Below are 15289 nucleotides of genomic sequence, written 5' to 3' on the forward strand. Positions count from 1 at the left end.
AATTTGTTTTCCCATTTTTATTCTTAGCGAGCATCAGTGTCGGCTTCGCTCACACAAGGCGCAGATTCGAGCCTGTAGCTAAGCTACCCAATCAAGCTACACCGACACCGGACCCAATCGACGCGCTGTGACGACACTGCGATTCTCCCAAGCCCGATTCCCCCCAGCATCATCGCCGCCGCACAACACGCAATACATCATTCAAAGCCACACCCGTGCACATCTATCGCTGGCGGAGCCTTTCTTATCCCCCTCTCGAACATCCAGCCGGAAACACGCACCTTTTGCCCATTACGCGTCAAACGAGGCTAGGCTGCGCTCTCCCCCTCGTTCTCTATTCTCTCTCTCTCTCTCTCTTTCGTGTTCAAAGCCGGCCCATTTTGCGGCTTTGTCTCAGCTGCAGCCTCGCACGGTTCTATCACAATGCGCGAGAGCTAAGCACAGCCACGATTCTTATTGTCTTCCGGCGACGTGTTTGTTCGCGTGCGGACCTGGGCATCACGCATTGGGACACGCTGCTGAGTGATTTGCTGCTGATCCAGGCTTTCATTTTTCTTGGTTTGGACGGTGCGTCGGCCCTTTGCTATCTCAACACCAGCTCATCACGAGCTGCTCCTTGCAAGCCAAATTTTCCTTCCTCTTGTTCTTCTTCCTTCTTCAACCCTTCCCCCACCTTGCTCTCCGTCCTTCTCCCATCTCTGACCCCCTCGGACCCAGACTCAGCGCCCACTGCCAGAAACTGTGCCGCTGGAACATCCGGCCTGAGATCGATCCGCACGGCAACAGTGCCCACCCACGCCACCGCCAGGGATGCGCCAGGCTTTTAAGCAGCGGGTGCGCTCCTCATCTCTCAGCGCCGTAGCGCCTTCCCCAGCATCACCCGATTATTCACCCGCAATGGCAGCTTCCGCGGCTTCGATTCTCTACCAGTCGCCCCTGCCTTCCCCGTCGGGACACCCTGTGTATGTGCTGAACGCAGCTGCCCTACCAGACACCCATGACGTCGACTACGACACTCTCCTACCTTACGTGCTAGCTCGGCTGCCCGGCGAGGAGGATCTCATACACGGCACCGAATACGAAGTTGTTTTCTTCGCCGGTGGGAGTGCGGATTCAGCGACCAGCGGCAAGAAGGGGTATCCGGGTGTGGGATGGGTCATACAGGCCTATCACGTGCTCAGCCGAGCCATGCGGAAGAGGATCCAGCGCCTGTATATCGTGCACGAGCGCAAATGGGTCCGGATGCTAGTCGAGGTTTTCAGCACGATTGCCAGCCCGAAATTCAGGAAAAAGATCGTCCATGCGGCTACCTTGACGCAACTGGCCCAGCATATCGACATCACTGGCCTGCTCATCCCGCCCTCCGCATACTTGAGAGACAGGGAACTAAGTCCCAGCATACACGTTGCGAATGCGAGCGGGCGACGGGCATTCTCTGCGAGACCGCCGCTTCCCATGGGCGTGGATGGAAAGTCTAGGCTCCCAAGGGTGCTGAGGGAGACGTCGAGTTTTCTCCTCATGAATCTCCACATGGAGGGCCTATTCAGGGTTCCGGCCCACGTGAAACAAAAAGATATCTTAAGGGAGGCGTACGATCGAGGCCAGAAGTTCATCGTCTGGAAGGAGCGAGACGTGTATCTGCCGTTGAGGCGAGAGGCAAATACTTTGCCACGCGTAAATATGGACACTCTTGTGAAGGAAATTGATCAGACTGAGGCGTATGGAGTGCATCTTGCAGCGGGGCTCTGCAAGTTTTGGTACTCGGAACTGAGGGACCCTTTGTTTCCGCGTACCAGCTATAAGGATCTAATGCGGCTGTACGGCGACTCATTGGAGCCCATCACCTTGGAAAAGTTGACAGAGCTTCTCAGTCCAAAGTCAGAATGGTCGATTTTATCGGCTACATCGCGAGAGATACTGACGCGTCATTTGTTGCCATTGTTGGCAGCAGTTGCGGCTCGTTCGGAGGAAAACAAGATGACGCCAGATAACCTCGCCGTGTGCTTCGCACCTACACTGTGCTGCGGCACGGACCCCATCGAGGACGCAAAGGCGTCGTCCATAATTCGACGAGTGCTGACCGAAGCGATTGAGCAATGGTTGCGGGGTCTACGGGAAGCGTGCGGCATGGATGCCAATACATTCATCGCTGATCTTCAACCGCCAGCTCGAGAAGATGACTATGAAGATCCGCTGCCTGTGGGTTCCGGCTCAAGTGACCACGAGGAGGACGAAAAACCAACCAGTTCGCACGGCTTCACAGATGAGCAAGAGACGGGCATCCTTCTCAGAGATAACGACATTCAAGATGCAAAGTTTGCAACAGAAGACGCACCTCCACCTCTGCCGCCTAGACAGCAGCTGGCTAGGCTAAACATCTCGCCTCCCACAGGTACAGAGGATTCAGCAAGCTCATCGGCTGTATCATCTTTGCAGTCACCGCGCGTTCCCTCCCATCCCTCCGCAGGCTCAGACACGAGCTTGCGACGCAAAGAAGTACCCAGGCAATCAATCAACACACAATTGCCACCCAGATACTCCCAAGCCATTGCTCAAGATGAGGTCACCGAAAGCCCGAGCTCGTACATCACGCCTGCAAATGGGTTTGCACCGCGGCGGCCAGGAGATTGGAGCTTTGATACTAATGAACCCGATAGAGCGACCGAGATCGGCAGAAAGGACAGCCAAATCAGGCGGAAGCCGGTGGGGAGTGGGAGCGAAGGATTTACACCGATCAGCGGTAGTAGCATGGACGAAAGGTCATGATGTGCATCCTAGCCGGAGTTTGAAACTTGCAAATTAGTAACAATATTCTCAGGGGTTTGGGAGTCTGATAGATTCGGTGGTGATTTGAAGGGATTCAGGTCTTGGGCGCATACAGACGATACCCAGTAAAACATTTGACGAGAACTCGTTCGGTCCGCCGCATGAATGAATTGATGATTGAATGAATTGTAATAAGGGCACAATATCCAAGTGTTGTGATTTCCCATGAACAGACTCGCCTCTTTGCTGACTTCTCTCGAATCAGCCACAAACTTTCTGATATGAGATCAAATTAAGGGAGAGAAAGAAATATTATTCAACTCTAGCTGAACAAATCCTAGCCGCCAAATTTGATGAAGGAATGATCTCAATTCTTGCTGCGGTCCCACAAAGCCCGTTAGCATGGAGATGTACGTGAACCATGAACTTTTGAATTTTAGTTCAATCACTCAAAGCAGTCCCTCATCACTCTCAGCGCATCGCCGAGCAGCCCCGAAAAGGCTTTTACCCTGCTTTTCTCCTCCTCAGACGCCGGACGCGGGCTCCATCCGGGGCATCCCTCGTCCAAGAACCCGACCGTGGTGTGCATCGGCGACCCGCTCGGCAGCGACGGTGACAGCAGCACCCTGCTTGCGCTGCTCCGCGTGGATGTCCAACATGCCTTCCCACGACGGCCCGAACAGCAGAGCAAAGTTGCTCGCGTCGTCCTCGCTTGCGACATCACCCGCGCGTTTCTTTTCTTTTCCCTTCCTTTCTCTTCCGTTTTCTTTTTATTTTTCTTTGGTTGTCGTGGTCTCGAACGGCTTCGCTTCCCAGCTCAAAGTTAAGTCTGATAGGAAGTCGAACATCATCGTTTCAAATAGGGTCCCAATCCAAATATTTCAAAGTGAATAGCTTCGGAAAAAAAAAAAAAAAAGAATAGATCAAACAGCCCAGCCGATCCCCTGGTGACAGCTCTGCACGAGTCTGATCGATTCTATGCACCTTAATCTTTCGTCGAAGGCATACTTGCTTGAGCTGTCACTCTTTGAAATCCAACGGATCTAGAACGATGGTATAGCATATCTTAAGCGACGCATACGGACTTGGCCAACCAGTCATCGGAACTAGAGAACTGGCGTAAATGTGTCGGCAAAAGGAGATGCGTAACCCGGCCTTACGCAGGTAGAAAAAAAGTCTTCTTAACTACCATGGATCTTTCAACCTAGGAGCGTCAGCTACCGTAGAATTCCATTCGAGACGTTCGGATCCAGTAATTCAGATCAGTCCAAATCTTAGGTAGTAATTCTACAACTGAATCCGACCGTGTAAAGGGAACTGGCAAGCGGCGTCACGACGTGCTGCTCAAGTCGAAAGCACATTGGTCGGTACCTCGATGCGTGAGGGTAGTCAATAATACTGGGATAGGGTGCATTGTGGCCATGGCAAACACGATCCTAGATTCTACACGGTTCCGTTGAAATCGTAGAATTCTCTATCTTGATAAGCAATGGTTCAGACAGGCGACAAAACCCGAGAAAAGTTGAACTCATAAGGTTTTTAGTGTATTATCTCAGAAAATGCTGCATGGAAGGGGGAAAGAGCATCTTTAGGTGACGAAGCCATCCAGATGCTGAAAAGAGACCGTGTAAGGATACAGAGAGCGAGCTTGTTGACAAAAATGGGTCCATTCCAGCGATCTGATTGGGTTTACGTTGAAAGATGGGCGCAAAAGTCCTCCTTCTCCCACGACATCCCATTAGGGGGTAACCTTCAGCACGGCTTTTCCGCTACACAATGAATCAGCAAGTTGCATAGCTGAGCTATCAAAGAATCATTATACTCACAAATTCTCACCCTTCCACATTCCGATGAGCGACTCAGGAGCCTTTTCAATTCCCACGAACTCATGTGTCTTGGCCTTGAACGTTCCGTCTTTCAACCACTTGGAGACGTTTTCAATATGTGGTTGTCTCCATGGACCTCCGAACTCCGGATCGCTCACTATGAAGCCTTGATAGGTGAGTCGCTTCACGATGACATTCATCAGATTGCGGATGGGGTACTTTTCCTCGCGATTATAGTCTGCAATCATGCCGCACGCGACGATGCGGCCGAAGTTGTTGAGGTGATTGAGTGCCGCCTCCAACTGTTCAGCTCCGACATCTGCAAATCCTCGTCAGCTGACATCAAGGCCATGAGGAGCAGTGTAATTTACTGTCATAGTAAATGTCTATCTTTCCATCTGGCGCAAGCCGGTTTAACGCATTCTCAGCGCTTTCTCTCTTGTAATTGAAACCACCATGAAAACCTAGCTCTTTTGTGATGTATTCCACCTTTTCATCACTACCAGCACTGCCAATTACCGTCAAGCCCTCGCGCCTTGCGAGTTCGCCAACTACCTGTCCCACGGCGCCAGCAGCACTCGAGATGAAGATGGTTTCTCCTTTCTTTGGTTTCCCAATCGCGTACAACGAAGAATACGCCGTCCAGCCTGGGCCGCCCAGTGCACCAAGCCAGTCTCTAATGTCCGGTACAGAAGTATCAATCTTATTGAATTTACCGTCTTGTGACACCAAAACGGCGTACCTTTGGAAAGGCAGAAAATGCGAGATAATGTCGCCTTCGGCAATACCCGGCGCATTAGACTTAAGAACTTTAGCCAGACCTCCTCCCTCGAGGGGCTTGCCCAAAGTGAAAGGAGGCGAGTACGATCTGACATCTGGGGCGCGGAGACGACCACGCATATAGGGGTCTAGGGAGAGATAAAGAATCTCTACGATAAGACCATTTGGAGGCGCTGGCTGTTCTAATTCGAAACCGATATCTTCCACAGTTAAATGCTCACCAGGAACAGGCCAGCCAGACGGAACCTTTTTGAAGATGCATGCGAGGTTTTTCGTCGACATGATGCTCGATTAGTTGATGTCTCCCAGTTGACCAAGTGCGTTGGCCAGGTTTTTGACTCTTGACTCAAGTCGTTCGCAAAGTGGCATTCGTGATCCCCGGCCCAAATGAATGGATTTGTAATATCGGCTGCATTTTTTGAATTGCGTCATTATAGCCTGCAGATTGTCTTCTTGTCTTGAGGAATTCCCTGCGAGTTGGCCGAGGATAGTAAATGCAATGAGGGGCTGATCACGTGAATATCGAGTATTTCCTCGTTTCGTCCGGCGACAATACCTGCGCAATATGCAATGGTCAAGTTTGTCTGGAGTATCTGGACCTCTAACAGGCGTTGGAAGTCCGTTTGGAGATCGGGAAAATTTTAGCTCATGCTCAGTCAATTATTTTGCGGGCATATGCATGTAGAGAAACCAATCGTTTCAAGTTCGATTGCAACACAATAAGACTTACACCACATCCAGTCTCAACAGTATGGATATGCATCGAGCATCATGGTTTATTAAAGTTCGCTGGATTGTGCCGTGTCCCCGTTGACAGGTGTTAGAAAACGGATGAGATGCACAGGAGATGTCTCATCAGGATGGTATCAGCGGAGACTAATCTTCGTACACTGTGCGTCTTCCCAGCTCTCACCGAGCATTATGCCATGAACATAAGCATCTCCAACCAGTACTCTGTCTGAAGAATTGAGAATCTGTCTGGTAACCAACGGAACATTGCTGCCCCTGCATAGCAAAATGTCATCGCCAACCTTGGTCTGCGGGTCTACAAGAGCCAGATAACCCTTTTTTGACTTTGCGAGGCGCCTAAATAATGTGTAGTGACCTTGGATCTGGAAGTTTAAAACCGGACCCTGGGCTAGAAGCAGCCAGGCGCTCAGCAGAACGGAGTACGGAAGGATGACCAGCCGTTCCGCCTTGTGCTTTCTCAACTTCCAAGCCAGTCTGTTGATACGATTCCAGGATTTGGCCTCGAAGCGAACGGCCTCGATGTGAGGGTAGTCGCCGGCAGTGATTGTTTTCCAGTAGCTCTCCAGAATTTTTTCTCCCGTTGGTGCGTATGTCTTGCCTGGTTCGCGCACTTCCGCTATTGCTTCCCATCCCATCAAAACACACTGAGCCTTGACGTATGTCTTCCACGTGTAGATCCATCCTCTTATGATTCCACGAATACTGGCCGCTGGAGGCGGCATTTCGACGCCTTCGAAGATGTCTCCCACTTTTTCGATTGTGTCGAATACATAGCCCTGCACATGTAGGACATGTTTCTCGTCCGCAAATCCAGGAAGATCAATCATTTCCGGAGCTGCAAACTTCACACGCGACTTTTCGCCAGACAACGGGGTCTTCTTCGCCAGAGCAAGGGCCTCTAGACCCCACGAGTGCGACATTTTGACTGCTCGCACAACACTCCAGTCCGGTACCCATGATGGCAAGGCTAAGTTTCGAGGTTGCATAGTCGCGGGCTGACTCAAAAGACTCAGAGTCTTGTCGCTAAGTAGGACATTTCTAGCAACATCTTCGTAAATGGTTTCCACGGGCTTATCATAATCAATGGTGAAGCCGTGCGGCAACGATGCCGTCAAGCCCGCAAATGCAAAGACTTTGTCGTGCACATCTGTGGCCTCACATCGCTGGTGTCGCTGCAAGATGCCGAGCAGATCGCCTTTATTTCCTCGGTAGCGTTGTCTCTCACTCTCAATGGAAGCAACGTGCTGCAGCGTAGGGATGAATGCAAGTCCGAAATCCATACCCGATAGAAATTCAAGACAGCAAACGATGTCTGCCCAGGGAATCTCGTAACCATGCCAGATCACCGTGGGACATCTTGAGACTGCGACCTCCTGCACAACCCACGCTCGCCTGAACCAGGAATTACGTAGCATATCTGCAAAGGCCATGTAGCCACGGACAGACATTGGAGAGACCTGCTCGATTCTTCCGCCGCGATAGTCATAGAAAGTCATCTCGGGAATATCGACATCCCTAACACGTCGCTTGAAGAAGCTAAGAGCACTGAAAATCGCCACGCGCGCAAACCATGAGATGTTGAGTTGTCGCTGGTCGCTGAGCCATATGAGGGTCCGGTGCGACCGCGAATAGATGTCTCGCATAAGTTGGACATGCTGCTTCTTTTCTCGCAAGTCCGCCTGGTTGATGCATGCGGCGTCTGCCCAAAGCAATCGCGACCGGTCAGCGTGACGTACTTGACGCAGGGCCATGCATAGATTAGCAGGTATCTTCAACGCAGTTGCATTGCATTCGATCGATTCTGTTTCTGTCCGATCTCCCCACCGGTAGGATATGGTCTCGTATGCTGGCGCTTGGGCGAGGCTCACATGTCGCATATGGCACCGCAAGGGCTCATTTTCTCTCCCTGGAAGTACTTCCAGTAGCCTGATTGCATCTCTGCGTTTCGATCCCACCTCTATGAGGTCGCTATATGAAAAAGGGGCCAAGCGTTCAACACTTTTGGCTGGCCGTAGCGTTGCAGAAAACTGCCGCATGGGAAAATGCAACGTCCCAGGGCATGTGTTGCGGATGGAAGATAGCACATCTCGACGGTATTCAAATGACGAATTCGCGAGTGCGCGGCGTTGTCTTCGTTGCGCCCACCACAGCCCTTGCGCACCGACTGGTAGTTCAACATGAGACACGAAGCGGCATCTCCGAACCGTCTGAATTCTGAACATGCAGAGCTGGTACACATGCCCGAAGGTAGCCACGAAAGAACTGTCTGCGCTTTGTGCTGAAATCAAGTTGCAGTGGACATCTGAAACTGAAGTCGTCAGTCGAAGAAGGTTGGCAGCGAAATACGAGAGGAACATGCCGTTCACGTGATCGGTAATGTAACATCTCTGTTACCCGGGTAGGCCGTTACTGTACTACACTTTAAACACGCGAAGTGGTCAATAAGAGTATGAGATGAAGAGAAATGAGAACAAACAAAAACAGGAGAAACACGATTTCTATGCTTCGCAAAAATGCTAGTCCTGTTGACATCGACAACTGGTGTTGTTCGTCTTACAACAGGCGCTCCTCGGCGCCGCCTTTTCTTGCAGCTCTCAGTACGCGCGCGCGTACTTCGACATGCCAGACGCCCACCTCAAGAATATGAGGACCAATTACTGTGACGCAATGCACAAATGGAACGACGAAAAAGAAAATCTGATAGTCCTCTTGAGTCGGCTTCCTACCAGGAACCTTTTCGGCCCTTGGTCCAAAGCGCCCGTAGCTGGTAGGGGGGGACGTAAGGAGGCTGCCGACCTCTTCTTTCCAATCTGGCCTCAAGAAGCTGGGGCAAGCAGAGGCTCATATATCTTCGGCATCTCTCTGCGTTCGATCCACGCTCTGATGCCTGCGGCGAACTCCTCGGGAAACTGCAGCGACCACCAGTGAATTGCCTGCCGCACCACGAACGCGGCGCACTCCGGGTTTCCACTCTGGAGCACCCGCCCCGCCTTGATCGTGTCCTCGACGCTGTCGTGCCTCCCGCCCGCGACGATGGCGACGCGCACGCCGCGTATCCGGGCTAGATCGTCGAGCGTGATGGAGACGAGCTCGTCGAACATGGGCCTCAGCATGTCCATCGTCTGGTTGCTTCTGACCTCCGCCCTGAAGCCCGGGATGGGGTCCAGCCTGGCGCCGAGCGAGGCCCAGAAGACGCTTTCGGGCACCAGCCTACCCGCCGTGCAGATGAGCGCGCTGAGCAGGCGTGACTGCGACCGCAGCCAGAGCCCGAAGCCGCTGAACGGCGCACAGCCGGTGCACCACACGCTGAGCACGTTCTCGGGATGCCTGCGGGCAAACTCGAGCGAGATGAAGCCGCCGAGCGACAGGCCGACGAGATGCACCTTGCTGCCACTGACCTGCGTCCTGACGAGGTTCAGGATCCCGCCGATGGCATTATCGAAGCTGAACGGTATCGCCTTGGATCGCGAGTGCCCCGGCAGATCGACGAGCAGGATCTCGTAGTCGTCTTTCAGGAACTGCGCGACGCGGGAAAACTCCAGATGGCAGGATTCCGAGCCGTGAAGGAAGATGATTGTCGGAGGTGACGATTCCACGTCCCCCGCGCGCGGCGATGGCGACAGACGTGCGTAAGCGATCTCCAACCCCCCCGTCCGTGAAGCCACAAGGCTAGAGGACATGCCAAGCTCCGCAAAGAGTGCGAAAGTCAAAGTAAGAACAAAAAAAGTTCAAAAGACTATTCTGACCCGTTCGGCATGAATCGCGACGAGATCGTTGGATATCTGCGGCGCAGAAACGACGGCGAGTGCGCCTTTCGAGAAGCCGTGGCGATCAAACCGGACGTCTGAATTCTGGTTGTCGTAGCACGGTGCGATACGCATTTCAGATCCCAAATGTTGTCGTGGAAAAGCGGCTCATGATTTGCGTAGACCTTAAAGCTGAAGAGTAGAGCAAACACGGGCTTGTTTTGCACGCGCCGTCCTTCTCGACTTTTTGATGTGCCAACGGCACCCTCGAACGATCCGAGCACGGAAGCGGGTAACACGTAATTGAGCCGCGATGCCGAACCTTTTCCTAATACCGTTAGAACCAAGGCTGAGATCGCAGTCCCATGTCTTTATCTGCACAGCTACATGCGCACATTGAACGGACTATACGCGTGACCTTTGGCGTTCTTCATGTTCGACGAAAAGATCTACTGTATAGCTTACTTCTAGCTATCGTCAAAACTACATACACGTGAAGAACTGGCCACATGATCGAAGCGACGTGCAACTCTGCCTCTGTGCAGCCAGGGGGACTTTGGAACATGACCGTTTTGAAAACTCCTCCTCTGGTACGAGATATATTAGTTCTAAAAAGAGACACGTCCGTCCGTTATTGCTCTCTCAATCGCAAATCTGATTTTACTACTCAACTATGCGCTGATCGCACGGCGAGAAAAAAAAAACGGAGGCGCTGCACCACAAAAGTCGCGACACATGTCGGGTCCGAATCTCCAAATCGCCCGTGTTTCCTCGCTCACTCTTCCCAATCTCTTGGCTCGTCTTTCTTAACAAGACTAATTTCGACCAAACTCCAACAACAATAGCGGGTGTTGCTGTACTATAACCTGCTTCATACCCTTCGCCAGGCGCCTGGGAGGAGAAAAAACCCCATCGATAAACGCCGGAGCGCACGTTAAGAACCAAGGGAATGGGTTGTGCCGAGCCTTCTTGGTGTGAAAAAGAAGGCCTTTTATACATACACAGTATGATTCCACGACCAACAATGAAGATTAGGGATGTCTTGCAGCCCTTCGTAGATGTCTCTCTCCGATGAATATATACACCATTCCACAGGTAGCCGTATCGATCTTGCGCATTGATGCGAAGTGCTTTCCAAAGGGCGGACAATCATTCTTGACCGAAACCGACAGTTTCCTCGACGGCTATGGTGAGTTTCTGCACAAGCTGCTCGTAGGACTTATACGGAGGCAGATCGATACGATTGAAGCTGTAAGACCACAACGGTTAGCGATGAACATTTATAATCAGAATGCCTCCACAACCCCGGGTGGAAGAAACTCGAGAATTTGGATAAGATGAAAACATACCAAGTATGACTCTTAGGCAGCTGCCCAGGCTCTCCAGCCTTTTCGATCGTAAACCTCCTTGGTCCATCACTGCCTTGCAGATCTTTAAACCCGTTGACCGGAATTCTAGACGTGCCCGTGGCAAACTGCAGCAGGCGCGACTTCTGTTCCGCGTCCCAGGAGCGAATACACTTCCAGAAGTCCTGCACGACTTGGTCCGACTCGGTGTAACCACGGTAGTCAGTGTGCTTCTTCCAGTCATCGACATCGATGTCGGCAATACCACCGATGAGGAGTTCAAGCTCACGCTCGTCGAATACGTTAACCAAGTCCGGCGGAATGAGCTCGTTAAAACCCGTAATGAAGGCATTGAACTGCTCCGAGACGCGCTTTTGGATGCGCCATTCGGTGATGAGGCTGCGGGTACGGTTAGCATCGACAGACAAGTTTTGCTTTTCTTTTTTGGCTCGATTGAAGAAGATATATACGTACTCAATATACTCCTTCTTGTTCTCGTTCGTAACTTCGATGTTGCGTCCGTTTTCCTTCAGATCAATCGTCACCGTCTCCCCGAACCGTTCATCGTCTGTCGAGAACGTCAAATCTAAAACGCCGTCGATATCGTTGTCCAGCGTCCACGTCAGATTTCGATGGAAGTCCGCATCGACACCTTCCATGTCCTGGAGCGTGACCTTCTTACGAAGGATCATCTTGTAGAAGGCACCGATGAAGAAAGCGTCCAGGAAGCGACGGTGGAAGATGGCCAAACCGACGACGCGCCCAATAAACTTGAAGTAGTTCAGGTGTTCAGGGTTGATGCCAGAGTGCGGGTTGATCTGTAGGGTGTAGTTGTCGTGGGCGGAGTACTCAAAAAGACAGTAGAAAGGATTGAACATCTCGTGAGAGAGAAGGAAGAAGAATTCACTATTCGTGTGTTAGCCGATCTCAGAACGCAGAAAGAATGTACTTTGGAAAGAAACCATACCGAGACAAACCACCATAGTCGAGACCGTCTTCACCATCAAATTTGATCATCAGTCTTTTCTTAAGATCGGTAGCGCTCTGTCTCATGATCTCATGGTATGAGTCCTCGAAGATGTGAGTCCGCCTGACCTTGATGTGGCACTGGCCTGACAGTATCCTCATGGCGGGTTGCGATCGGAAGTAGATCAATTTCCTTCTAAAGTCACGTTTATACTGCGGTACATTCTGATCCAAAGAGGACGGCAGTCTCGGATCGTCCCACGTAGTGGTCTTGGTGTTGTGATCCACAAAGTAGACACGCGCCGTGTTCGTAAGGCGCATTTCCCAGCCGCTGGGCAGAGGTCCGAGCTGCGATACAGGCTGCTGCTGAATTGTCGTGCCCGTAGCGTTGTTACCGTACATGCGAATATACTGTTGCCTACGTGGATCAACCCAGGTGGTTGTCCTAGTGTTATGGTCCACAAAGTAGGCTCGACCTTCAGGCGTATGCCGCTGCTCCCAGCCAGATGGCAGTTCTCCAGTGCCGGCCGTTGTTGCACCAGTGGCCATCATCGACACCGCATTTGCGTTTGTCGACGACGATGGGGTGGCAGCCGCCTGTTGGGGTGAATGCCGTTCCGACAGCGTGGGTGAGTTAGCACCGGTGCGATCCTCTGGAAGCATGCGATTCTGGTGCCTGGTTCGCTCCATGTTGGTTTGTGCTTCCATCTGTGCACGCTGCGTACTCTCGTTGAACGACGTTGCACTGGGTCGAATCCACGTTGTCTGTCTGGTGTTGTGGTCGACGTAGTACGTGCGCCCCAAATGGTCCTCTCGTCTCTCCCAGCCGCCAGGCAGACGTCCATGCTGATCTTCAAACTGATTGAAGGTCCTGCCGGATGCCCCATTTTGCGTTGGAACGGAGGGACCTGCGCTCGGCGACGCCGTCGAACTAAGCACGCTTGATCGCTGCGAGGCCGACGGTCTGTTCACGTTGCCAGGGTACTGCGTCTCAGGATGCAAGCTCGACGTGGAGGCCGTCGGGGTATTTGAGTGTTGCGAAATGCCGTTGGTCGAGGGAGGGGCGATGGGAGCAGGGAGTCTAGGTTGCGAAGACCCAGCCTGGTTCAGTGGCGTGGACAGGTTCGTAGATAGATTGAGGATGAGCTTTCCATGTACGACCATGTTGTCATTTGATTTCTTGAGGTCGCGTGTGAGCATCTCTGTATGCACGGGGTTTGTGATTAGCACGTCTGAGTAGACTGGGAAAAGGTGTTCGTGAAATCTCTTACCGTCGCCACCGGCGTCCAGGTCGATGACATTGCCTATCCTGACGTTTACGACGCCGAGGAAGCCTTGGTCCTTCTTCTTGAACTTCTTCTGGTCGAAGATCTGCACTGCCAACACGCTGTCCTCCGTTACTTTGCTATAGTACAGGTCAGCGACGGTGCACGGCAAGGTGGAAGTGAGGTGGCAACGGCGGGGAGGGAACGCACAGGTCGAAACTCTCGTTCCAATACGGATTCAGCGTCTTCTTGATCACGTTCGTGGTGCGAGTCTGCTCGCCGTTGACCGTCGCGACTGCGAACGGGTCGGGAAAACCTTGGTGCGATGTTAGGTCGGACGTCCAACTGCGGGGACAAAGGTGGTGTGGAAGAACGTACGGAAGACATCTCGCTTGTACAGGCCATCGGCGGCGATTACTGCGGCAGAAGATGAGGGTCAGTACAGGCGCTTTTTTCCCAAGAGCATCCTAAAGCCGTACGGCATGGAAACACATACTGGTCAGGCGCAGATTGTTCTGCTGTGAAGACGAGCTCATGGCTGCCTTCCCGCTCTTTCGAGGGCCCCACGACGCAAAGCAAAAGAGGAGCTGTGGGCCTTGGAAGCTGAGAGGTGTGAAGCGAGGGCGTGAGAACGGGTGAGGGCACAAAAAGGCCAACTAGGAGGGAATCGACGGGCCTGGTCAAGTGTCCGCAGCCTGCCAGAGGCACGTAGTCGAGTAGCAGTGCTGTGGAGGGTTTACGATTGAGGCTGTGCTAGGGACGTCGCCTGCATCGGGGGGGAGTGTGTGGTTCAAAGCACTGATGTTTGGCAGCCAACAAGAAACGACGACGGCCACTGGCACCGTTCTTCTGCTTCCCGGCCTGGTTTTACCTGTCTTTGCTGCTTTACTTGCCGCCTGGGACCGCGTGTGGACTGATAGCAGACCGAGTGCGAGCTGCTCCTCGATGCTGCCGCTGCTCACACGACGAGCAGCCCCGCTGGAAACGTTTTTTCCCTTCTTTTTTCGTCTCCTCGCCTGCGCTTCTGGGCCTTGCGAAGCAGGGAGGCGGGGAGAGTAGAGAGGGGGGGGGGGAAACGCGTGTTAATCTGTGTCGAGCTCGGGAGTCAGCAACTGTGGCCACGCTCGATGACGCCAGTCTGAGACGTGCGGTTTGCGGTTGCAGGCGCAGAGTGAGAAAAGACGATGGGTGCAGAGGCAGAGTGATGGAGCGAGACGAAGAAAGGGCGGAGAGCCACAAGCTTTTGGCGGGGCGGGATGATAATGATGACGATGGCGACGATGACGACGACGATGACCCTGCGGTCGATGCAGAACGGCGAAGACTTGATGAAAGGGCGGCAGAGGAGAGCGAAGCACGAAGAGGCGATGGCGCGCAGTCTGCTTTGTCTATCTGCACCTCTGTCTGATCTGTCTCTCCACCGGTTTTGTCTCTCCCATCTCCCTCTTCTCTGGTTTGCCTTTGGCGTTGTTGGCTGCAGGAAGCATGCAAGCACTGCGTCCCGAAACCTGACTCTGATGCCCCCCATTGGCGCCGCAGGAAGCAAATTCCGCCATCTGCGCTACCGATCCCATCGTTTCCTGCCCGACGCTTGACTACGCTGTCGATGCCGAAGTTCAGCCCCCGGTCTCCGACCCCGTTCCCTCGCGCCCTCGTGCCGTTTCCGCTTCGTGAAGCCCCGCGAGACCGCAGCCAGACCGTACCTCGCTCTCCCAGACAGTACCCGTACGACCTTCGCGAAGGTCTACACTCGTAAAGAGGGGGTCTTTGAACTGCCTGATGCTGTGAGGTCGTGCTGACGTTGGTCTCGACGGCGCACTTCTGCTCGCCGTCGCCATCTTTCG

At 52.9% G+C, this 15289-nt stretch overlaps 5 protein-coding genes across 5 annotated transcripts; 1 reads left to right on the top strand and 4 right to left on the bottom strand.

The window, feature by feature from the left end:
• Window positions 1–202: 202 nt before the first annotated feature.
• Window positions 203–3121, top strand: PV09_03871 (uncharacterized protein). The gene is made up of 2 exons (XM_016357135.1): window positions 203–567; window positions 718–3121. Exon 2 carries the CDS (start codon window positions 811–813, stop codon window positions 2764–2766), a length of 1956 nt encoding a protein of 651 aa, XP_016215224.1. The 5' UTR covers window positions 203–567; window positions 718–810; the 3' UTR covers window positions 2767–3121.
• Window positions 3122–4504: 1383 nt separating this feature from the next.
• Window positions 4505–5654, bottom strand: PV09_03872 (uncharacterized protein; the record flags this gene model as incomplete). The annotated part of the gene is made up of 3 exons (XM_016357136.1): window positions 4505–4535; window positions 4593–4911; window positions 4964–5654. The coding sequence occupies 3 exons, from the start codon at window positions 5652–5654 to the stop codon at window positions 4505–4507; spliced, it is 1041 nt and encodes a 346-aa protein (XP_016215225.1).
• Window positions 5655–6238: 584 nt separating this feature from the next.
• On the bottom strand, window positions 6239–8255 carry PV09_03873 (uncharacterized protein; the record flags this gene model as incomplete). Its single annotated transcript, XM_016357137.1, has 1 exon — window positions 6239–8255. The coding sequence occupies exon 1, from the start codon at window positions 8156–8158 to the stop codon at window positions 6239–6241; it is 1920 nt and encodes a 639-aa protein (XP_016215226.1). The 5' UTR covers window positions 8159–8255.
• Window positions 8256–8605: 350 nt separating this feature from the next.
• On the bottom strand, window positions 8606–10104 carry PV09_03874 (uncharacterized protein). Its single transcript, XM_016357138.1, has one exon. The coding sequence runs from the start codon at window positions 9800–9802 to the stop codon at window positions 8939–8941; it is 864 nt and encodes a 287-aa protein (XP_016215227.1). The 5' UTR covers window positions 9803–10104; the 3' UTR covers window positions 8606–8938.
• A 193-nt stretch (window positions 10105–10297) lies between these two features.
• Window positions 10298–14522, bottom strand: PV09_03875 (uncharacterized protein). Its single transcript, XM_016357139.1, has 8 exons — window positions 13942–14522; window positions 13824–13862; window positions 13656–13761; window positions 13452–13585; window positions 12182–13382; window positions 11689–12120; window positions 11218–11613; window positions 10298–11117 (listed from the first exon to the last, which is right to left on the bottom strand). The coding sequence occupies exons 1-8, from the start codon at window positions 13979–13981 to the stop codon at window positions 11018–11020; spliced, it is 2448 nt and encodes an 815-aa protein (XP_016215228.1). The 5' UTR covers window positions 13982–14522; the 3' UTR covers window positions 10298–11017.
• Window positions 14523–15289: the final 767 nt, after the last annotated feature.

The sequence above is a fragment of the Verruconis gallopava genome (assembly GCF_000836295.1).
Source record: "Verruconis gallopava strain CBS 43764 unplaced genomic scaffold supercont1.10, whole genome shotgun sequence".
NCBI classification, from domain to species: Eukaryota; Fungi; Ascomycota; class Dothideomycetes; order Venturiales; family Sympoventuriaceae; genus Verruconis; species Verruconis gallopava.